At 45.1% G+C, this 26,170-nt stretch overlaps 1 protein-coding gene across 1 annotated transcript in view; it reads left to right on the plus strand.

Moving 5' to 3' along the window:
- The window catches only part of LOC126252800 (leucine-rich repeat-containing protein 15-like), an 87,613-nt gene that overhangs the window by 28,145 nt on the left and 33,298 nt on the right, over window positions 1-26,170 (plus strand). The window contains exon 3 of the mRNA XM_049953735.1: window positions 5,041-5,178. Within this exon, the coding sequence (XP_049809692.1) occupies window positions 5,041-5,178 (138 nt within the window). The remainder of the gene's footprint in view (window positions 1-5,040; window positions 5,179-26,170) is intronic.

Here is a 26,170-nt window from a genome sequence, read left to right on the forward strand (position 1 = left end):
TGCAGTGTGGTGACTGGAATAAGATTGACGGTCTAACATTCAAAACTATGGAAGTTAGTGCAGAAATATCAGCAAACAGGCAGAAGAAGAAGTTTAATAACTTACAGAACAACATTTCTGGGGGTTCAGTTGAGGACAATTCTCGAACTGTTATTAACCTGTCCGATAAAGATTTGTCAAAAGTTGAAATTTCTGTACTAGCGAAAGGAGGAAATTTTGCTGTGACGCCCCAAAACGTACCCACAGAGGATATTGTAGCAAATATTGAGGCCGGTATCCGTCAGCTTCCACAGCAGTCCGCTGACGTAATTAGGATGGAAACGGCTAGGATTTTACGCACATGTAAGCCACCTAAAAGTAATCTGTCGCAGGCTCAAAGGAAGGCGCTGAGGGATATAAATGGAGATAAAAACATTATTGTTCTTAATGCAGATAAGGGTAATGCCACCGTCATACTGAACAGTGAGGACTATCATGGAAAAATCAATGATATGTTGGTTCCCTCCAATTACAAAAAGCTCCAGAAAGATCCGACTATGAAGATTTTAAGAATGACAAATCGACTGGTGAAAGCGTCTTCATTTGGCTCCGACGATAAGAAGCTGCTTTGTAAAACAGAAGCGTACCCACCTAGACTTTATGGCTTACCCAAAGTTCATAAACCTGGGATTCCGTTGAGGCCAATTGTCAGTGCTATAGGCGGACCAACGCACGAGTTAGCTAGACACCTTGCCTCAATGCTGCAGCCTTATGTTGGTAGGACGGACAGTCATATTAAAAATTCAGCTCACTTCATTGACAAGTTAAAGGAAACGAGCGTGGGCCCGTATGATATCCTCGTCAGTTTTGACGTTGTGTCGTTATTTACCATGATTCCGGTAAACGAAGCTATCTTATGCATAGCGGATATTTTTCCCACCGACATTGTGGCATTATTCCGACACTGCCTCACCACAACCTACTTTCAATACAATAGTGACTTTTATCAACAGATTGACGGGGTGGCTATGGGCAGTCCTCTCAGTCCTGCTGTGGCTAACTTTTTTATGGAGACTTTTGAACAACGGGCGTTGCAGACGGCCAGTAAGAGACCAGCCAGATGGTATCGCTATGTCGATGACACGTTCGTAGTATGGACACACGGAGCAGAGGATTTGGATGCCTTCCTGACACATTTAAACAGCATTAATCCGAAAATCCAGTTCACTATGGAGACAGAAAGGAATGGGCAATTGAACTTCCTGGATGTGTCTGTGATTAAACGACCGGACGGAACGTTGGGCCATAAGGTGTATAGAAAGCCCACACATACTGATCGTTATCTACACAAAGATTCAAACCACCACCCTAGACAAAAAAGAGGTGTAATGAAAACTTTGGTAGACAGGGCGCACAAACTTTGTGAACCTGTTTATTTAAAAGGTGAGATTGAACATCTACGGTCAGCTTTCGTGAAGAATGGCTTTTCTAGCAAGGATATAGATCGAGCACTTCGCTCTAGGCAGAGAATCAGGAGTAACGACGAACAACAGTCGTCCAGGGGCAAAGTTTTTCTTCCGTTCATTAGCAAGGTCACAGATCGCATTGGGAAAGTTTTAGGCAAGTATGGGGTGGAAACTATTTTCAGACCTACTAGGAAAATAAAAGAATTCTTAAGGTCGGCAAAAGATGCACGGCACCCTTTGGCTACACCGGGGGTATATAAAATTCCTTGTAGTTGTGGACAGGTTTACATCGGTACCACAAAGAGAAGTGTGAACACCCGTCTTGTCGAACATAAGAGGAATTGCCGCCTAGGTCACACGGATAAATCGGCCGTAGCGGAACATGTTTACCAGGAAGGTGATCATGAAATAAAATTCAGCGAGACGAGCGTCATATCAAAAACCTCGCATTATTATGCACGCTTGTATAGAGAGGCTATCGAGATTGATAAACATCGTAATAATTTTAACAGGAAAGACGAAGGTGTTAAACTGGATAAAATTTGGATGTCAGCGTTGCACCGCAAGCATGACGATCGATTACTTTCAATCGTGAATGTTGGCATTACCAGAGACAATCTCATAGCCGACGCCACGTGATCGACAGTGGCGCCCTCTGTACTGCCTATATAATCAACGCCTCCTCGAGTCATCTTCGCAGTTCGCCGCTTTACCTCCGATGATGTCTCCCGCAGTCGGAGACGAAACGTTAGGAGACAGTTTTATACTTCGACCACGGCCTATCAGCCCGGAAGTTTTAAGTGAAGTCAATACCGGCCGTGAAAGTTTACATTGTATGATCAAATATATCGTAATTACCAGAAAAAGAAATATATTCAAAACAGCGCCCCAAATTAGTTCAGAATTGGTAGAAATTAACACGACAACAATATCTGTTGCAACAGTAAAAAGGAGGCTGACTGAAATCCGCTTGAAAGGATGTGTCACAGCAAGAAATTCCCATGTAATGCCCATAAATATACAGAAGAGACTTTAATGGGCTAGGAAATGTAATTGGACATCGGAAGAGTGGGTGAAGCTGTTATTCACCGATGAATCGAAGTTCGAGATTTTTGGAACCCGAAGGACAATATTTGCTCGACGATTTGCAGAGGAAAGGGTAGCCCAGCATTGAATTCTATCTACAGTTAAACACGTTGGAGTTCTCTTATGGTTTGGGGATGTTTTGCCGGAGATAGATTTGGCGACATTGTGAAAATAGAAGGATATATGGATCAGAAGCAGTACTACCACATACTTCAGTATCATGTAATACGAAGTGGATTGCACTTAATAGGGAAAGGGCTCACCTTACGACAGGATAATGACCCAAAACATTGGTCGGCATACTGTACGAACTACACTGCATCAAAGGAAAAACAGAAAGTACTGAAGGATATGGCATGGCCGTCCCAAAGCCCGTTGAAATGGTCTGGGATGGACAGACTTATCAAGGAAGTTAATACATTCAGCAAGGAACATCTCTGGAATATTGTTGAGGATGTGTGGAATCATATAGATTTATGATACCTACAAAAACTGGTTGACCGCATGCCTGGAGTTTATGAGGCAGTCATTAAATCCAAAAGATGATACTCTGACGAAAGTAAAATATAAATATTGTGATTATATTATATACGCTGAAGTTAATATAATTATATTTTCTGAGAAATAACGTTTGAGTTGTGTTGTAAATCTGAAATAGTTTCTGATCAGCGGATTTTCTTCACTTGATAACTGCATTTAGTAACTGGAAAAATTAATGTCACATAAAAATACGCAAAAGAGACAGAGGGCAGGAGGGAATGATTTCTCATAAAAAATGTTTGTAATAATAGCTTAAACTGTGTACAGTTTATATATATATATATATATATATATATATATATATATATATATATATATATTAGTCCTTTGTCAAATAGTATATAAATACATATACGTATATACTATTTGACAAAGGAAAATACAAGTAACAAAGTTTATAAAATAAATATACCTAACCCATACGAAAAAGATCTCACACATGTATCAGAAGGGTCAGGTATATAAAAGACTATGATATCAAAAATTTAAAATAAATGTTGACTTATTCATCTCAAGAAGTGTCGTATAAAGTGTTAGTTTATATAAAACTAATAGTAACTGAATTTCCAACAAAATAAAAAACTTGAAGTTTAGGTGACTAATTGCAGCAGGGACCGCATGTCTCCACTGCCAGTATTTTCAATATTGTCTTGCACACAATACCAGTATATCTCAATCTGGTCACAATATTGTCTCTAGTATTGTAATGGTTGGCATTATCTTATGACATACACTAAGAATGGGAAATCAAGAAGGTGCTATTAATACTATGGGAAACCTTTGAAGCTTCAAAGAAGATTTATATTTGAAAAAGGTAAGAAGAACTAGTATTTCATTAGTCCACGTAATAATAAGATTTTCGTTTCCAACCACGGATGTGATGCAACTTACTTTTTCGGGATTGGACTCGCAAAAAACCCCAAACAAAATAAGATGAAGTTTTTCTTCAAATATTGCATGATTTAATGCTGATTTTGGAGACTGACAATTCACAGTCCACTCATTTTTTCTGTATCCTTCTGTAACGCCACATCTCAGAGTCCTCAACTGTCTTCTTATCTAGTTTTCACCAGAGGGAGAGGTTGTTATACGAAAGCTATTCCTGCATTTTACGAAATTTGTAGCCATGGGTGCAACTGGATATAACATGCTACCTCTAACGCATTTAGGAGTGCCTGAGTAGCAACACATAAATCAGGGAAGCCTTAGAGCCCAAGGCACTGACTTTTTCAAGAAAGTCCACGTGCCATCTTTCAGTAAAGCGACTAGCACATAGGATGAGAAAGCTACACACCTCATTCGAAGAATGATAGGCTGCTTCCCTGTATGCCACGTTTGCCTTACATTTCCTTCATCGGACATGATGTGGTATGGTTGCTATGGAACTATATTTTCACCATAATCCAGCAACCACTGTTGATGGTTTGTGAACTTCTATACCAATCATTTGAAAGGAAACGTATGCAGCCTTCCTCTGATTGTATGGTACGACTCGCAAAAACTGTTTACAACATGCAGGACTTGACGGCACACTGAATTTGAGACCTGAAACCATTTCCAATCATGTATTGCTACATTTTGATTAAAATACCTTTTTCATTGTTCTTTCACGAGTCGAGAGGTAGAGGCCAATAACAATACGATCGTAATTCTGTCTGTAGAGCACTGACAATCATCAAATTATTTTATTCCAGTTATAATCATAATCGTTTGTATTGTAACGTACTTAATCCACGGTATCAAGTTCTTGCGGACATGTTTATCCTCCTACAAGTTTCAATTTTCATGGAACTTAGTCTGCATTACTATAACGTTATTTGTAACCAGAATATTAGACATGTGCCAACCCATACCTGGATGTAAAACATCAGTAATAGTTTCAAAATTAAATCTCCCTGTGAAATTTCGTAGAATAGTAAGAGAGATTGTTTTATAGGACTGATGGCTCACATAAATGGTTCCTGAACAGGTTTTCCTCAACATAAACAACCTCACGGAGCTACTGCCCGGCACATTCTCGTACACACCACTTCTCAACTCGCTCTACCTCGACTACAACAACCTAACGCAGCTCGATGGCAGCATCTTCCACAACAACACCGAACTGGTGAGTAATTTGCGTATGGCAGTGAGTTTTGTATGATTCTGGTTTATGAAATATCAGTTCAACTACTAAATTTTAAGGTGATTCAGAATTACCTCATTATTCTTTGTTCCAGTGTGAAGTTTGTTTACGAAGATACGATTATCTAACTTATAAAAATATTTACTGTTATTTGTGAGGTAATCATGAACTTCCGACATTCGGTAACGTTCTTATTAGAATTGTCACATTCTATAAGTACTAAGGACGAATTATAATAATAATAATTACTATAGTTATTATTATCATTATTATTATTGTTATGACTTATTATTGGTATGTATGTATAATAAGAACAATAATAATGATAATAATAATCGACTGGGAAACCCAAGTTGGAAGTTCAACAGAAACTTTAACAAAATCTTGAGACTTGATTTAAGCATGAAAGAACATAAATTTAAGAACCAGAGGACCACAGAGTCTCCTAGCTAGCCCCGTAGTATAAGTTAATTATACTTTGTTGTTCCACTTTTTGTGTGCTGCAATCTTTTTCTGAAATTACAAAAATTACCCCGGAAAAGTAAACTCTTTCCAGTTGTGAAAATGTTGCTAGGCACAACATGATCATATACCTAGGAACAAATTCTGTTGAAATTTTGAACTTTTACAATAGAAAGGTCTGTCCTTACTGCATTTTTAGTCTGTCGGTTACATAGGTATCATTAATCAATAAGTGAAATAAAATTACGGAGAAATGTTATCAAAAACCAGATACCAGTTACAAAACTTTTGAATAGGAGCTGTTCGTTACTAACAAAAATTTTCATTTTCAGTTCAGGGAAAATTGTTAAGATATGAAGAACTAAGTTCATATGCAAGTTTCAGATCCTCCAAGGTGGAAGACCTTCTTTCGCTTCAAAGTACAACGAGGTGGCTTAACCGTACACTTCTTATGTAGGTGGTTGTAAAAATAAGTGAGATTTTACGGGCCGGCCGGTGTGGCCGTGCGATTCTAGGCACTTCAGTCTGGAACCGCGTGACTGCTACGGTCGCAGGTTCGAATCCTGCCTCGGGCATGGATGTGTGTGATGTCCTTAGGTTAGTTAGGTTTAAGTGGTTCTAAGTTCTAGGGGACTGATGACCTCAGATGTTAAGTCCCATAGTGCTCAGAGCCATTTTGAGATTTTACTAGCCATAAATTAACAATATATTAATAATTGCACAGCAGTTAATTGTGTAGAATGCGAAATATTCAGAAAGGCTGCGTAAAACACAACGTCATGTTTAACAACAAAGAAATCTGTAGAAACTGCCGGAAATTACGTATGGCGGACTCTGGTCCTCATACCCTCATGTGGTTCTGAAATCAGTTGAATACTGAAACACCGACAATAACAATTGATGTGTTCCTAGGTAAATTACTGAACTTCTACAACATTCTCACGATCTAATAAAGATGTATAGGGTGATAACGAGAAAAATTGAAGAAAATTTTAGAAATTATAAAGCAATAAAAATCTTCTCCAGGAAAATCGAATGAAATGGGGCCAGGATAATCCAACGCATGCAAAATACAATATTGCCGGAAAAGAAAGTTATGGGCCATTCAACATCAGGATAGCGGCAATAACATTGTACTCAATACCTTGGCCATACCAGTCATGAGATACCCCGCAGGCATTGTGCACTCTAGATTCGTATAACCCATACAGCAAACAACAAAACTTGTGACAATTCACCACGCACTACACCCTCGCAGTGACCTCGACCGGCTGTACTTTCCTAGGAAAATAGGCAGAGTGGATTCTTGGGAATGAGGGAGACAGTGGAGTAAGAGAAGCATGCATTGGCAGACTATGCGTAAGACAGCAAACAGTCAGCTACGCTTGAAATAGGCAACAGGAAGCTTCTCCAGGTACGGTAAACCACGAATCATTACCGGAAAGTTGTACTCCAGTGCCACACTGACAGCTTGCGCAGTTAAGCATTGCACAGGTAGCTTTTGGAGAAGACTGAAAACAAAACACACAAAGAAAAGACCTGGTCTTGGGTGACTCACGGACTGTGCGGCTGTTCCCGGCGGAGGTTCGAGTCCTCCCTCGGGCGTGGGTGTGTGTTTTTGTCCTTAGGATAATTTAGGTTAAGTAGTGTGTAAGCTTAGGGACTGATGACCTTAGCAGTTAAGTCCCATAAGATTTCATGCAATTTGAACATTTCTTGGGTGACCGATGGAAAAGGAAACTGAGAGACTGACTTTTGCTGATCGCGGACGAGCTATCAGAACTAACGCCATCACAGCCAGAATCGAGAAATCAGGAAAACACTCAGTGCTGACTTTGCAGGGACGCTGAAATGATGTGGCATGAAATATCTACTGGAACTTATGCGAAAATTATCCACCGCTGGTGGCAAGAAACTGGTGGGGCAACAAGTCAGAAAAATTTGTCGACAACGAACACGTCAAATTATTGTGGGACTTCCGATTTTGGAAAGATCTATTGCTGGAATATAATACTCGACACATGGCAATTGTGGGGAAAAAGACAATGTGGATCTCTGACATTGCCATCCCAGGTGATAACAAAATCGAAGAGAGACAATTGCAAAGTCTTTACAGATACGAGGAGCTGGAAATCGAACTACAGCGACTCTACCGTACACCAGTGAAAGTGGATCCAGTAGTTCTCGACATACTGGGAGTAGTGCCAAAAGGTCTCAGTTGTAACTTTAAAACAATTGGCTTTGATAAAATATCCATAGGCCAGTCGCATAAAGCCACTTTACTGGAATATGCACAAATTATCATCCGATAAGTCACGCAGTACAAGATGCTTGGGAAGTGCCCGACTAGTGATAAAATACGGACTGTAGCACAGTGAACTCATTTTCTGAGTTTAGTTGGTTGGTTGGTTTGGGGGATCAAAGGGACCAGACTGCTACGGTCATCGGTCCCTTTTTCCAAAGACAAAGAACACCCACAGAGAATAAAAACGAGGAACAGAATAGAACACAGACGATACAAAACAAGAGAAACTGAGACAAAGACAAGACAAAACGAACTAAAACCACAGAGTGTGACGGTGGTTGGCCGACCATAGAAATAAAAAAAGGAAAAGCCAACCACTTAGAAACACGTTAAAAAATCAGTGTAAAAGCATAGGCCAAAGGCCAGAATCAACACAAAACAATAACAGAAAATAGAAACACTCAGATTAAATGATAAAAGCCCCCTGCCCGAATAAAACTTAAAACTAAGTCAGCCTTAGCCGAGTCATCCGTTAAAAGGGCAGGGAGCGTGTCAGGCAGTGCGAACGACTGCCTGAGCACAGCTAAAAGTGGACAGTCCAATAAAATGTGGACCGCCGTCAAAATGGAGCCGCAGCGACATAAAGGTGGGTCCTCTCGTCGCAATAAGTGTCCGTGCGTCAGCCACGTGTGCCCAATGCGCAGCCGGCAGAGGACAACAGACTCCCTGCGAGAGACCCGCAAGGAGGAGCGCCACACACCGGTAGCCCCCTTGATGGCCCGAAGTTTGTTAGGCATGGGCAGGGTGCGCCATTCAGTGTCCCAAAGGTCTAGAATTTTGCGGCGGAGGAACGATCGCAAATCTGTCTCCGGGAGGCCAACGTCCAGAGATGGTGCACTAATCGCTTCTTTCGCCAGCCGGTCAACATTTTCGTTGCCGGGGATCCCAACATGGCCTGGGGTCCACACGAAGACCGCGGAGCGGCCGCAACGCGCAAGAGTATGCAGGGACTCATGGATAGCCATCACCAGACGGGAACGAGGAAAACACTGGTCGAGAGCTCGTAAACTGCTCAGGGAATCGCTACAGATAACGAAGGACTCACCTGAGCAGGAGCGGATATACTCTAGGGCACGAAAGATGGCGACCAGCTCAGCAGTGTAAACGCTGCAGCCATCCGGCAAGGAACGTTGTTCGGAATGGTCCCCTAGAGTTAGCGCATACCCGACACGACCAGCAACCATCGAACCGTCGGTGTAAACAATTCCAGAGCCCTCATACGTGGCCAGGATGGAAGAAAAGCGGCGGCGGAAGGCCTCTGGAGGGACCGAGTCCTTCGAGCCCTGTGCCAAGTCGAGCCGAAGGCAAGGGCGAGGACAACACCATGGGGGTGTACGCAAAGTGGCCCGGAAAGGAGGTGGAACAGGAAAAAATCCAAGCCCGGAGAGAAGCTCCTTAACGCGTACGGCGATCGGACAACCCGACCGGGGCCGCCGCTCTGGCAGATGGACGACCGATCGCGGGAACAGGAGACGATAGTTAGGATGCCCGGGCGAGCTGAGAACATGGGAAGTATAAGCGGCCAGCAAACGTTGGCGTCGGAACCGCAGTGGAGGTACACCTGCCTCCACTAGTACGCTGTCCACAGGGCTGGTGCGGAAAGCACCAGTGGCAAGGCGTATCCCGCTGTGGAGAATTGGGTCCAGCACCCGTAACGCAGATGGGGATGCTGAGCCATAAGCCAGGCTCCCATAATCCAGGCGGGACTGGATGAGCGCCTGGTAGAGCCGTAACAGGGTAGAGCGGTCGGCGCCCCAGCTGGTGTGGCTCAAATAGCGCAGAGCATTGAGATGCCGCCAACATGCCTGTTTGAGCTGCCGGATATGAGGCAGCCAAGTCAACCGGGTATCGAAAACCACCCCCAAAAACCTGTGGGTCGCCACCACAGCAAGCAGTACGTCGGCAAGATAAAGCTGCGGCTCAGGATGGACTGTTCGGCGCCGGCAGAAATGCATAACGCGGGTCTTGGCAGCCGAAAACTGAAAACCATGCGCTACAGCCCAAGACTGCGCCTCGCGGATAGCGCCCTGTAGCTGACGTTCAACAGCTGCAATGCCAGTAGAGCTGTAATAAAGGCAGAAGTCGTCAGCATACAGGGAAGCGGAGACAGAATTTCCCACGGCCGCAGCAAGCCCGTTAATGGCTATTAAAAACAGACAGACACTTAAAACAGAACCCTGTGGCACACCGTTCTCCTGGACGTGGGAGGAACTATACGAGGCCGCGACTTGCACGCGGAAGGTACGACACGACAGAAAATTGCGGATAAAAATCGGCAGAGGACCCCGAAGACCCCATCCATGAAGCGTAGAAAGGATGTGATGACGCCATGTCGTATCGTACGCCTTCCGCATGTCGAAAAAGACAGCGACCAGGTGCTGACGGCGGGCAAAGGCAGTACGGATGGCCGACTCCAGGCTCACCAGATTGTCGGTGGCGGAGCGGCCTTTACGGAACCCACTCTGAGACGGAGCAAGAAGGCCCCGAGACTCCAGTACCCAATTCAAGCGCCGGCTCACCATCCGTTCAAGCAACTTGCAAAGAACGTTGGTGAGGCTAATGGGACGGTAGCTGTCCACCTCCAGAGGGTTCTTTCCAGGTTTCAAAACGGGGATGACAACGCCTTCCCGCCATTGCGACGGAAACTCCCCCTCGACCCAAAGACGGTTGTAAAGATCGAGAAGGCGCCGCTGGCAGTCCACTGAAAGGTGTTTCAGCATCTGACAGTGGATGCCATCTGGCCCAGGAGCGGTATCAGGGCAAGCAGCTAGGGCACTGCGAAATTCCCACTCACTAAATGGAGCATTGTAAGATTCTAGGTGGTTGGTGCGAAACGAAAGGCTCCGACGTTCCATCCGCTCTTTAATGGAGCGGAAGGCCTGGGGGTAATTCGCAGAGGCGGAACTCATAGCAAAATGCTCTGCTAAGCGATTTGCAATGACGTCGGAGTCAGTACAAACTGCTCCATTCAGTGAGAGCGCAGGGACGCTGGCAGGGGTCCGATGGCCGTAGACGCGTCGAATCTTGGCCCAGACCTGCGACGGAGTGACATGGAGGCCAATGGTGGATACATACCGCTCCCAGCACTCCTTCTTGCCTTGGCGGATAAGGAGGCGGGCCCGCGCACGCAGCCGTTTGAAGGCGATAAGGTGGTCTATGGAGGGATGTCGCTTGTGACGCTGGAGCGCCCGCCGGCGATCTTTAATCGCTTCAGCGATCTCAGGCGACCACCAAGGCACAGTCCGCCGCCGAGGGGACCCACAGGAACGGGGAATGGCTGATTCGGCGGCAGTAACGATGCCGGTGGTGACCGATTGAACCACCGCATCAATGTCATCAGTAGAGAGAGGCTCAAAAGCGGCAGTGGAGGAGAACAAGTCCCAGTCAGCCTTATTCATAGCCCATCTGCTAGGGCGCCCAGAAGAGTGGCGCTGTGGTAGTGACAAAAAGATCGGAAAGTGGTCACTACCACACAGGTCGTCATGCACACTCCATTGGACAGACGGTAAGAGGCTATGGCTACAGATTGATAGGTCAATGGCGGAGTAGGTGCCATGCGCCACACTGAAGTGTGTGAAGGCACCATCATTTAACAGTGAGAGATCGAGCTGCGACAAGAAACCCTCAACGATGGCGCCTCGACCTGTTGTCACTGACCCACCCCACAGAGGGTTATGGGCGTTGAAGTCGCCCAAGAGCAAGAAAGGTGGCGGCAATTGGGCGACCAGTGCAGCCAGGACATGCTGCGAGACATCACCATCCGGTGGAATGTAAACACTGCAGACGGTAACAGCCTGTGGCGTCCACACGCGTACAGCGACAGCCTCTAAGGGCGTCTGGAGAGGGACAGACTCGCTGTGCAGAGTGTGAAGGACATATATGCAGACGCCACCAGACACCCTTTCATAAGCTGCTCGGTTCTTATAATAACCCCGATAGCCACGGAGGGCGGGGGTTCGCATTGCAGGAAACCAAGTTTCCTGGAGAGCAATGCAGAAGAAAGGGTGAAGGCTGATAAGTTGGCGGAGCTCAGCGAGATGGTGGAAGAAACCGCTGCAGTTCCACTGGAGGATGGTGGTGTCCATGGCTGGGAAAGGCGTGACGGGACTGGGAAGGCAGATTATGCCGCTGGGTCACCTGATGCCTCTGATGGAGCACCCGTGCAAATGCCATCCATTGCGTCCGAGGGACCGGCAAGAGCGAGGTCCTCAGCGGACACCAGAATCTCCACCTCGTCTTCAGAGGCAGAGCTTGTAGGAAGCGGTGGGATGGGTGCCACCGCAACATCGTTAGTCTTGGGGACTTTCTTCTGTTTCAGCTTGTCGCGCTGTGCCTTCGGTGGGTCAGGCTTCATGGGCTTCACTGGGTCGGTCTCAGGGACAGACGACGACCGCGAGGCCCGGTGACCAGGGACTGGCGGTTGTTTCAAGCCCTTGCGGGCGTCCGCTTTTCCACTGGTCGGGACTTGCGAAGGGAGGTCCCCAAGGGATCCCTTCCTGGCAAGAGTAGCCGAAGAAGTCTTACGCTTCTCCGGCTGGGAAGGGGGAGCTGATGTCCCCGATGGTTTTGAGGGTGTTGCTCCTGGAGAAGATGGAGGAGGAGCAACAGGGTGTGAAGTGCCCCCCACAAGCAAGGGGGCTGGTGGATGCTGACCGATCTTAGAGCCGATTCGTGATGTTGGCAGAACCGTCGATGCAGCAGCGGCGTAGGTGGACGTCATTGCCACAGGATGGAGCCTCTCATATTTCCGTCTAGCCTCGGGGTATGTCAGCCGGTCCAGGGTCTTATATTCCATTATCTTCCTTTCTTTCTGCAATATCCTACAGTCCGGCGAGCAGGGGGAATGGTGTTCTCCGCAGTTAACACAGATAGGAGGCGGGGCACATGGAGTATCGGGATGCGAAGGACGGCCACAATCCCGACACATGAGGCTGGAAGTACAACGAGATGACATGTGCCCGAACTTCCAGCATTTAAAACACCGCATCGGAGGAGGGATATATGGCTTCACATCACAACGGTAAACCATCACCTTGACCTTTTCGGGTAATACATCACCTTCGAAGGCCAAGATGAAGGCACCGGTGGCTACCTGATTATCCCTCGGACCCCGATGGACGCGCCGGACGAAGTGAACACCTCGTCGTTCGAGGTTGGCGCGTAATTCATCGTCGGACTGCAGAAGAAGATCCCTGTGGAATATAACACCCTGGACCATGTTTAAACTTTTATGGGGAGTGATGGTGACGGAAACATCCCCCACCTTGTCACAAGCAAGTAACCGCCGTGACTGGGCAGAGGATGCCGTTTGTATCAGGACCGATCCAGAGCGCATTTTTGACAAACCCTCCACCTCCCCAAACTTGTCCTCTAAATGCTCGACGAAGAACTGAGGCTTTGTGGAGAGAAAAGACTCCCCATCAGCTCTCGTACAAACTAAGAATCGGGGCGAATATTTGCCACTGCCATCCTGAGATTTACGTTCCTCCCACGGCGTGGCCAGAGAGGGGAACGTTTTGGGATTGTATTTTTCAGCATTAAATTGAGCCCGAGAACGCTTAGAGACTGCTGGCGGCTGGCCGCCAGCGAGAGATGATGTACCACGCTTCATTGCGGGTCATCCGCCCCGATGCCACCTACTCCGACCAAGGGCCCTCCCCACGGGCGCCACCTAGCCGCAGCAATAGCCACCTGACAGGACGGCCATTGCCGGGAGTCCTGATGCCCCAAGGAGATGGGCATCTACTCCTTGGCATACGTGGGGAGTTAACGGCGCAGGCATCAGTAGAGCGATCCCTGTGTTGTCAGGGGGCTACAACCAAGAGGGTACATGGCGGCCCCACCACAACGGGCTGGCTTCCGTGCTGGATCTTAGGTGCAAAACTGTTTAAGGTCGTCGTCGCAGGTAAAAGAAACACTGCAGAGTGCAGCGTGGTAATCACCCAAGAGATCGAAAACGAGCGGGACACCGTTGCAACGACGAGAAAGCCGGCTAAAGGTCTAATTGCACGACGGATACAGTGCACCATGTAAGGCGCCCTTCCCCAATTGGCTCGCTCTTCGGAAGAATTTAGAAAGATGGAGGTCAAACCCGAGAGGGGACCATCACATAAGGCCGAAACATTTGAGACTCCTTTTAGTCGCCTCTTACGACAGGCAGGAATACCGCGGGCCTATTCTTACCCCCGAACCCGCAGGGGGGTTTTCTGAGTTTACTATTATAAATAATTATATAATAATAACGACATTATTATGCAGGGTGTCCCAAGAAAACACCGACAAACTATAGGGACTGGTTCTCTGCACCAAAACAAGAAAAAAGCCTAGTAAACAAGGGCACTAGAGTGCATACCTTAAGAGAAACGAAAACTTGTTCATGTTCGATACTACACTTCATCTTGGATACTATGAAACACCTCTCTTCTACTGTAAGTTCTTTGTTTTTCATACTTTGGGAAGAGGTAGTAGGGACCAAAAGTACAAAAAATATGCGGTAAACCATGGGCTCTAAAATCCATACCTTAAGAGCTGTGCCGGCCGCGGTGGTCTAGCGGTTCTAGGCGCTCCGTCCGGAACCGCGGGACTGCTACGGTCGCAGGTTCGAATCCTGCCTCGGGCATGGATGTGTGTGATGTCCTTAGGTTAGTTAGGTTTAAGTAGTTCTAAGTTCTAGGGGACTAATGACCACAGATGTTAAGTCCCATAGTGCTCAGAGCCATTTGAACCAACCTTAAGAGCTGTGAGTACTTTTTTTCCCTGTAGAAGACATAAGTCACAGACTAGCGAAGATAAACAAGTGCTCAGAGCTCAAAGTATGAATTTTAGACCTCATGTTAACTATATGTTTATTTTCTTGTTTTGGTCAATACTTTCTCCTCCCAATACGTGGAAAGCAAAGACCTTGCAGTAGAAGAGATCTGTTTCATAGTATCCAAGTTGAATAAGTGCTCATACCTCCTCAGGCAGGCAGTTTAGAGACCATGTTTACTAAATATTTTTTACTTACTTCTCTATAAATAACCTGTCCCCAAAGCTTGTCAGTGTTTTTGAGACAGACTGTATATGGATGTATTTCAAGCACGATGTCTGTACAAGACCTGCAACTTGGATAACATGAATTCTTTGTTATATTTCCTTGTGTTTCCGTCACAGTTGCGTTTCATTACGCTGGCGGTTTGTTTCGTTCCAAGGTTCCACCAAGATCATTTCCAAGCCAGCCCTATTAAAGCTGCACCAATAGTGCATTGTTAGGCGACAATCAATCCCCACATAGGTAAAATACACAAGATACATATTCAAATGGAATGGCAGACCAATTTCACAGTGTAGATGTAGTCAAGAAGTGCAATTGAACTAGACTAACTTGAAAATGATCTTCGTAGTTCGTAACTAGCCGCCAGTATGATAAAGCGCAACTGTGACAGAATTACAACAAAGAACTTATAATAATAATAATAATAATAATAATAATAATAATAATGTAGAAAAATATTTAGTGCGGGCAGTGAGGAACCAAAGCGTTCCCAAAAATGTTATATTAGAGTCACGTCTGCTTCCGTAGTCGTATTACCGTGCATAACAAAACAGTTGCTCCCGCAATGCGCAGTGAGGACAGATAACTGAAAGGCAAAGATAAACATTACATCAAGTGCCCAGTTTTATTCTCATCCCGCCTTGTTCATCAAGACAGGGGATCTCAAGGTTTTAGTTCGCACGGGCCGCATTGTCACAACGTGAATATATTGTTGGTTACACATATTTCCTTTTCACCACTATAATGGTATTGAATAAAGAACACGTAAATACTGAATACTTTTTTTCTATTTTGCTAATAAAATAGTTGAAAAATACCTTCAAGTAAAACATGCTTAATAATTTAGTGAAAGGAACATGTTTAATGTTTTGAAGCACAGATTTTTAATAAGAATTTAGACTAGCTTTTACTGATATGCTGAAGGGGTTATTTATATCAACTAGGCACAACTTCTCTAATTTAAAGAAAAAAGGGCTGACGCAGCATAAAGCATTGGAGACGAAGTTTTTCCGTATTAATTAGTAGACAGATTTGCGATCGCACAGTTCTCTGAATACTGTATGAAGCCGGCGTCATCTAGGCAAAGTGCAGTCAAGAAAACTTTATGACTCTTCAATCTGGATGAAAACACAGAACAAAATCCATACATGTTGATTTTTGTTTACATAATGAAACAATAGTGTTTCATGAATCTTCCTGGCAGATTAGAACTATATGACCCATCCCTACAGCTTTAATTCCGTCAGTATGTCGTCTCCTACCTTCGAAACTTCACAGAAGCTCTCCTGTGAACCTTGCAGGAGTAGCACTCCTGGAGAGCATAGGTCGCTCAGTTGGTACAGCACTTGCCCGCGAAAGGCGAAGGTCCCCAGTTAGGGTCTCGGATGGGCACACAGTTTTAACCTGCCAGTAAGTTTCGTAACACCGCACTCTCCACTGCAGACTGAAAATTTCATTCTAATAGTGTTTTTTTTTCTTGTCATCAGTCTACTGACTGGTTTGATGCGGCCCGCCACGAATTCCTTTCCTGTGCTAACCTCTTCGTCTCAGAGTAGCACTTGCAACCTACGTCCTCAGTTATTTGCTTGACGTATTCCAATCTCTGTCTTCATCTACAGTTTTTGCCCTCTACAGCTCCCTCTAGTACCATGGAAGTCATTCCCTCATGTCTTAGCAGATGTCCTATCATCCTGTCCCTTCTCCTTAGCAGTGTTTTCCACATATTCCTTTCCTCTCCGATTCTGCGTAGAACCTCCTCATTCCTTACCTTATGAGTCCACCTAATTTTCAACATTCGTCTATAGCACCACATCTCAAATGTTTCGATTCTCTTCTGTTCCGGTTTTCCCACAGTCCATGTTTCACTACCATACAATGCTGTACTCCAGACGTACATCCTCAGAAATTTCTTCCTCAAATTAAGGCCGGTATTTGATATTAGTAGACTTCTCTTGGCCAGAAATGCCTTTTTCTCCATAGCGAGTCTGTTTTTGATGTTCTCCTTTCTCCGTCCGTCATTGGTTATTTTACTGCCTAGGTAGCAGAATTCCTTAACTTCACTGACTTTGTGACCATCAATCCTGATGTTCAGTTTCTCGGTGTTCTCATTTCTACTACTTCTCATTACCTTCGTCTTTCTCCGATTTACTCTCAAACCATACTCTGTACTCATTAGACTGTTCATTCCGTTCAGCAGATCATTTAATTCTTCTTCAATTTCACTCAGGATAGCAATGTCATCAGCGAATCGTATCAGTTATATCCTTTCACCTTGTATTTTAATTCCACTCCTGAACCTTTCTTTTATTTCCATCATTGCTTCCTCGATGTACAGATTGAAGAGTAGGGGCGAAAGGCCTTGTCTTACACCCTTCTTAATACGAGCACTTCGTTCTTGATCGTCCACTCTTATTATTCCTTCTTGGTTGTTGTACATATTGTATATGACCCGTCTCTCCCTATAGCTTACCCCTACTTTTTTCAGAATCTCGAACAGCTTGCACCATTTTATATTGTCGAACGCTTTTTCCAGGTCGACAAATCCTATGAAAGTGTCTTGATTTTTCTTTAGCCTTGCTTCCATTATTAGCCGTAACGTCAGAATTGCCTGTCTCGTCCCTTTACTTTTCCTAAAGCCAAACTGATCTTCACCTAGCGCATACTCAATTTTCTTTTCCTTTCTTCTGTATATTATTCTTGTAAGCAGCTTCGATGCATGAGCTGTTAAGGCGATGGTGCGATAATTCTCGCACTTGTCAGCTCTTGCCGTCTTCGGAATTGTGTGGAGAATGCTTTTCCGAAAGTCAGATGGTATATCGCCAGACTCATATATTATACACACCAACGTGAATAGTCGTTTTGTTGCCACTTCCCCCAATGATTTTAGAAATTCTGATGGAATGTTATCTATCCCTTCTGCCTTATTTGACCGTAAGTCCTCCAAAGCTCTTTTAAATTGCGATTCTAATACTGGATCCCCTATATCTTCTAAATCGACTCCTGTTTCTTCTTCTATCACATCAGACAAATATTCACCCTCATAGAGGCTTTCAATGTATTCTTTCCACCTATCTGCTCTCTCCTCTGCATTTAGCAGTGGAATTCCCGTTGCACTCTTAATGTTACCACCGTTGCTTTTAACGTCACCAAAGGTTGTTTTGACTTTCCTGTATGCTGAGTCTGTCGTTCCGACAATCATATCTTTTTCGATGCCTTCACATTTTTCCTGCAGCCATTTCGTCTTAGCTTCCCTGCACTTCCTATTTATTTCATTCCTCAGCGACTTGTATTTCTGTATTCCTGATTTTCCCGGAACATGTTTTTACTTCCTCCTTTCATCAATCAACTGAAGTATTTCTTCTGTTACCCATGGTTTCTTCGCAGCTACCTCCTTTGTACCTATGTTTTCCTTCCCAACTTCCCAAAGTGCCCATAGTGCGAAAAATGTGATGTTAGATCCGCATCAGCTGCTGTGGTCGTATCACAGTGAACAACGAACAAGTTGTTCCCGCACAGCGCAGTAATCGACGCTGCGATCGCGGCTCAGTTCTTAAATTTAAAACACGTTGCAGCTACGTGTTTCAGCTAGATAGTTTTCTAACGCATCTGACTGAAGGAAAACACACAAAACTTTGATAGTTTTGTTCCATTATAATGACTAATTATTTATCTCTTTGTATATCCACCTTTATACAGAGGGCAGCGTGACCTCGGCTGTTTGGTACAGTATCTCTAATCGAAACAGCTTTCAGCTATCTATTATTATTTTATTAAGCAACCAGTTTCGGTGATATATCTCGTCCAGTCGAAATACGGGTCAGCATTGAATGACTGGTGTCCGTAGATTTCTCTACAGATACCACTCATTGAATGCTATCTCCTATTTTGACTGGACCACAGGCGGGAATCTTCCTGCACGTCGGTCACGTGACCTGAAGATACCGTAATACATTGCCGAAACTGTTTGCTCAGTAAAATAACAATTTCTGATTTGATATCATATGTGGTGCATCTTCTTTCGGAGATTTTGATACTGCAGCCACTATAAATCAAGATGGAAATGAATTAAAAACATTAACTGCCCGTACCCATTAATTTATATCAGTGGGTAAGTTTCCCAACCCAGTACGGCACTAATTTTCAACTTGCCCCATTGACATAATCAGTGCCACTGGCAGCTAGTGGCTTTAATTCCTTTGTGTCTTATAATGACAAAGGCTGTTAGCTATGCAGGTCACTGGAAGTAGCATCGCGTGCTGTAGGTTACCAATAACTGGCTTCAGTTTTTGGATTGTAACAGTGGCAGCTGCTATATCTTTCTACTGTCTTACGTTTTAGCACATATGATAGCAATTAAGAAGATAATATGTAGCAACCATTCCTCTAAAGTTTCATTAACAATTCGTATCAGGGCAGCAACAACAATTACTATGTTTTTGTTTTGTTGAAAGATCCTATGACCTCCGAACTGAGTCGCAGTAAGATTTTTATGTGCTATGAAATAAAATACATATTCCATACGCCGTAATAAATGTATTAAATTATAAAAATCCGCACAAATCTTAGTTTTACCGAACTTTTACATTAGTCATCATATGATTATTATCCTATTATAATTTTAATTATTGATCTAAGCTGTGAAGATATCACACGTAATGTCAAATGCAGCGACGACTCTTTTGAGACTGAGCATCCAGTTTATTACAACAGTCTTCGCTAAAAACTTGAGCTTATATTATTGCTGGTTCATACATGCCATCCTCTGAACTGGTTCGACGTCAAATTACCCGAGAAGTGAACGTGTGCAATTTAATGATAAAACGGAACTGTATGACACTTCACACGAAGCCACCGTACCGATAACTGTAAAACGCTTTAAACTAGGATTCCAGTCTCCTTTCCACTGATGGGATTTCACTACAAGAGAACCAGTGGAGATTGAACTGGGAGAAAATTTAATGAACTGAGCTATTGTTTCTCAAAGCACAAATACCAGCGATCCTGTTGTTTCCGGAATACGTACACAGGACAGTTAACGAACTACAATTAGCAGTGCGAAAGAGCAATTCGACACGTGGCATCACCGACGAAACGGTTGCATGTCAAACACGCCGTGTCTCGTGCACAAAGGTTCCTATTCATGCGCGCCCCTCTCAGCTGCAAAGGAAATCAGAAAGCATCCATCCCTCTGCAACGCCCAGCTTACTGAACCTGCAGGACAAGACAGGCAGTTTAAATTGTGGAAAGGGGCCAAAGTAAGGGGCTGTCAGTTACACTCGAACATACAACTTTATTATTTGATCAAACATTAGAAGAGACCAAAAACAATTTTTTTTAATCTCACAGCCTTAATCTTTGGGACCTAATTACTGGCTGAGAGCCACTTTAATTTAAAAACTGCTGAAGGCCAATAAATTAAAACGCAAGCATAATCAGAAATTTAAAAGGCAAGCCTTATCTTACAACAGTTGTTTATTTAGGCTGAAGGCCCCAAGAATCTGAGATTTTCAGAGCAAACAATTTAAATTCAAAATCGGCTGAAGGTTTAACACGTAAAACTCCATAAAATTAATATTTTTTAAGACCAAAGGCCTTATGTGAGACAGTTCTCTGAACTAGGCTGAAGGCCTCAAGAGCAAAATAACTCTAACTCAAAATCGGCTGAAGGCCCAACACTTAAAATTCAAACAACATTAAAACCTTTAAAATTCCAAAGGTCTTACGTGAAATAGTTCTTTAAATTAGGTTGAAGGCCTAAAGAACCTTATGCCTTGAGGTCAAAACAACCTTAATTTAAAAAAAAAAAAGAATCGGCTAGAAGCCATACATGTACAAACAACAAGAACAAAATAAAAAAGGCATAGAAGCCATACAAGTACAAACAACAAGAACAGAATAAAAAAAAGGCAGTACACCCAAGGATGCTCAGATGTTCGAGGGTCTGCCTGGAATTCAAACACAAACGCTCGCTTAGGTGAGACAGGCAGTCGGGCCAACCATTCAGGATCCGACAAAAACCCAACCGACCGATAGTCAACGGACCTACCGACAAGCTAACCCCCAGTTCACCCGACCAGTACACAACAGGGAGTTCAATGGAACAACGTAGAAGCTATTAGCGCCCACAACCAATTATACATGGAGCTGTCAAACTACACACCTTGATGGACAGCGACAACAAGATAATGAAAATACACTGCCTGACTTTACGCCAACGGAGAGGGCAGATTAACGGCCACACGGCAGAAGATTCCGCTGGTGCACTTCAATTCAAATAACCAAGTACAGTTAAACACCGGAGGATGACTAAAATTTGCCAACTTGAAAACACACGTTGTTGTTCACGGGAATATCCCAACAGACGACAACGAACTCCGAACGACACAATGTGAACAGTCGTGACTTGCTGGTAGATTAAGTCAAAACTCAACTTTCATGTCCAGGCCCGGAAATGGTGAAAGGACCAAATATACGTCGGCCGATGAGATGACCAACCGACCGACCAAGCAACGGTCGTCCAGCCCCAATCTCCCTCCGTCGGACAGTTCACGTGTGTCGCCAGCGGTCGGCGAGCACTGGCTGTCGGCGCCTCACCGGCGCTCCGTCCCCGACTTCACTGCTGCTGCGTCCCGACTGCACTGCTGGTCCGTCCGGAACTGTCTAGTCAGACACACGACGGCCCGGAAATACTATCGGTCGCTCCAGAGATGGTACGACAGTGCGCTTATCGATACGCGCTGCTGTTGCCGCTCACGGGAGCCGTGCACGGATCACTCTCATTCTATTAAAACTCGATCTTCCATATCTAAAACAGTTTCAGATTATGTTTAAAGCTTGTTGGAAGTGCTCTCATTATCAAACCCCGTCATAGCATAGGGTGGGTTATTTACGCTGCATTCTAATAATCGTATTTTTTCCTCGCATCTCAGTATTTCCAACTTCATATGATATAATTATGTAGATATCTGCTGTGGTATATGTGGATACTGACTGCAAAATTTGTTGCAAATAGAGTAAGTAATATAGAAGTAATAACTTAAAACGTCATGTCCGACGCTGCTGTTTTGCTGCATGAACAGCGAAAATCTGGTACGCGATAAACTTTTCTTCTTTTATCATTTTTAGGATGGTGTTAGAGAAAAAAGTTTCATAAAGATTAAAAGCTACGTGAAAAGTTCGTTGGAAGTCTAAGGCTTCTCATTCTTAGATACTGGATGAATATAGTCTGGGGAATCTGCACGCCGTGAGTTGCACTACCTTGTGTGACATGTAAACTCTTTCTAATTGTAATGCTTGACTTACTGTGTTTAACACCAGATTGTGGTTCATAACGAATAGATTGAGACAGTATTTTAAATTTTTAAATTCGGTCAATAACTTTGTTGTCTCTAGAAGCGTTTACATAGGCAAACTGCAACTACAACTATGTGACTGGTTAACCGTTTTAGCCGTTTAGTACAGAACAGATGTGATAATACAGCCCTGAAACTAACCTCTGATGTCGTATCTGATATCTAGACGAAAGAGGTAAGGAAGCATATACCGAGTAGCAGTTTGTTTCGAGAAAAACATGAAATTATATTCAGGGTGCTTAAAATATGACCCTCAAGTTTTTCAAGCTGTAGTTCAGGCCAAAACTAGAAACAAAAACTTGTTATAGGATATATTTATTATGTCAAGGACGGACTGTACTAGCATCATGGCCTAGGTGTCGCCGTATACCTCGTACATATCCCACGCGGGATGGCAGAGCGAGTGTTGTAATGACAAGAAAACGATCCTGAAAGAAGTTTACGGAGAATCGGAGGTGCTTAAGCTTTATTCATATCGCTTACAGCGTGTGCTAGCTACGACGCCACAACGTTATGATGTCAGAATACAGTTCTGCCAATGGATTCTGAGAAGGAATCTGAATACCAGCCCACCACAGCTTGCCTTGTATTTACGGATAAGACAGGATTCACAAAGAGCTTGATAATAAATTACTGCAGCAAACTAGTATGTGTTGATGCAAATTTTCGAACGATCATTGAAACGAGGTATCAAGCTCGCTTTAGTATCAGTGTGTGGGTAGGAATTATGACAGAGACTCTCGTAGGTTAAACTACTTTAGTGGTTAAACTAACACCTACTCTGTCACAAACCCTTACCAGACACTTTACCCACGCAGCTGGAGCAACTTTGCCCTTGCAGGAAGACAACGGATGTTGGATACGCACGACACAGCAACATCTAATTTCCTACAGTGCGGGGAGAATAGAAGTGGCCCGGAGAACTGAGTTCCAGGGTACAAGGAAACATAGCAGAGAAAAGGAAATACAGTACTAACCTGACTAGAGTAGATGTTGAAAGTCACCACAGTTCATCTCTTGGCACTTTTGGGCCCTGGTCAGCACGTTGGTGAAGGTGGATCGAAGCTGGCCTGCTGGACTTCCTGTAGTCTCACCGAAATGTTCTGCTGCAGTTCTTGAAGACTGTGAGGGTTGCTGTGATACACCTTAGACTTGAGAGCTCCCCAAACAAAGTAATCACACTCTGTAAGATCAGGTGTCCTGTGTAGACAGCTAGGCCCGCGACCTGACTGATCTCTGCTGACAACTCTTGTCAGGCCTGAAGATTTTGTAAATGTGCTCCAAGGTTCGGCCGCCTGTATGGGCAGTTGTTTCATGCTTTTGGAAATAACTGTAGATCTTTTCCTCCTCCGTTAATGCTGACACAAATGGTTTCAAAATGCTGTCAATGTTACGCGCCGAAGTCAGCGTCTCATGGAAGAAGATGGAAACAACAAGGCGCGTGTAGACATTGCACACCAAACCCCAACCTTCTGATAATGCAATGGTGCTTCGTGGAAGTTATGCGGATTCTCCGCCACCCAGAACCAGTGATTCTGTGAGTTGTAACCACTCCAGTGAAATCAGGCTTCGCCAGACGCAAAGAATTCCCAAACATTCGTTGTTAGCTCAGTGAACAGCCACTTAAGAAAACTGGAGGCTCTGAGGTACATCTGCTTGTTTTAATGCACGAACAACTGATACGCGGCACGGATAGATGTGCAGGTCCACGTCGAGAGTTCGTTCGCATTATCGACGTTACGTGCCGATCTCTTGCGTCAGGGTCGGGTTGATTACGTAGGACTCTGAAGCATTTTCTAGTGAACTGCAGCCCCATATTCTGGAGTGCCGGTACGTTGCGGAACGTTTTTTGACTTGTTCAGAGTACACTCCTGGAAATTGAAATAAGAACACCGTGAATTCATTGTCCCAGGAAGGGGAAACTATATTGACACATTCCTGGGGTCAGATACATCACATGATCACACTGACAGAACCACAGGCACATAGACACAGGCAACAGAGCATGCACAATGTCGGCACTAGTACAGTGTATATCCACCTTTCGCAGCAATGCAGGCTGCTATTCTCCCATGGAGACGATCGTAGAGATGCTGGATGTAGTCCTGTGGAACGGCTTGCCATGCCATTTCCACCTGGCGCCTCAGTTGGACCAGCGTTCGTGCTGGACGTGCAGACCGCGTGAGACGACGCTTCATCCAGTCCCAAACATGCTCAATGGGGGACAGATCCGGAGATCTTGCTGGCCAGGGTAGTTGACTTACACCTTCTAGAGCACGTTGGGTGGCACGGGATACATGCGGACGTGCATTGTCCTGTTGGAACAGCAAGTTCTCTTGCCGGTCTAGGAATGGTAGAACGATGGGTTCGATGACGGTTTGGATGTACCGTGCACTATTCAGTGTCCCCTCGACGATCACCAGTGGTGTACGGCCAGTGTAGGAGATCGCTCCCCACACCATGATGCCGGGTGTTGGCCCTGTGTGCCTCGGTCGTATGCAGTCCTGATTGTGGCGCTCACCTGCACGGCGCCAAACACGCATACGACCATCATTGGCACCAAGGCAGAAGCGACTCTCATCGCTGAAGACGACACGTCTCCATTCGTCCCTCCATTCACGCCTGTCGCGACACCACTGGAGGCGGGCTGCACGATGTTGGGGCGTGAGCGGAAGACGGCCTAACGGTGTGCGGGACCGTAGCCCAGCTTCATGGAGACGGTTGCGAATGGTCCTCGCCGATACCCCAGGAGCAACAGTGTCCCTAATTTGCTGGGAAGTGGCGGTGCGGTCCCCTACGGCACTGCGTAGGATCCTACGGTCTTGGCGTGCATCCGTGCGTCGCTGCGGTCCGGTCCCAGGTCGACGGGCACGTGCACCTTCCGCCGACCACTGGCGACAACATCGATGTACTGTGGAGACTTCACGCCCCACGTGTTGAGCAATTCGGCGGTACGTCCACCCGGCCTCCCGCATGCCCATTATACGCCCTCGCTCAAAGTCCGTCAACTGCACATACGGTTCACGTCCACGCTGTCGCGGCATGCTACCAGTGTTAAAGACTGCGATGGAGCTCCGTATGCCACGGCAAACTGGCTGACACTGACGGCGGCGGTGCACAAATGCTGCGCAGCTAGCGCCATTCGACGGCCAACACCGCGGTTCCTGGTGTGTCCGCTGTGCCGTGCGTGTGATCATTGCTTGTACAGCCCTCTCGCAGTGTCCGGAGCAAGTATGGTGGGTCTGACACACCGGTGTCAATGTGTTCTTTTTTCCATTTCCAGGAGTGTAGATCCTGTCTGACACAATTTTGAGCCTAAGAGTTGCATGGCGCTCTTTCTTGGGACTTAGACACAAGAAAACGACTGACCACACAGTTTCCACGACTTTGTTGTCACGTAACTTTCCACAACAAACACCTGCTGCTCCATTGTGAGTGCCATTGTCCTGTTTGCATTGCTCCACTCTCACTGGCACAGACTGCACTACGCTCTGAAGCGGTGTGGATCACGTTGCGGACGTACACGTGGTGCATTAGATGCGTACATTCACGTCAAATCATATCCACTTGCCCGGGCTATTTTTACTTGCCTCACCTTGCACTTCTCGTATGGCAGTACCTAAGTCGCCAAGAAAATATGCTTTACCCGTATGGTATCAATCTTTCACCATTTGAAACAGGTGGATGTTGCTCTTCACCAAAGTTGCTGCCAGGTGACCAAGAAGCTTGATACCAACGAAACTCGAGAAGATTCAAGTTTTTGGTGAAATCAGACATCAGACGAAGAGAAACATCCAAAATCGATAGGAGTAAAGTGAACAC

This window comes from Schistocerca nitens, chromosome 4 (assembly GCF_023898315.1).
Source record: "Schistocerca nitens isolate TAMUIC-IGC-003100 chromosome 4, iqSchNite1.1, whole genome shotgun sequence".
Lineage (NCBI taxonomy): Eukaryota > Metazoa > Arthropoda > Insecta > Orthoptera > Acrididae > Schistocerca > Schistocerca nitens.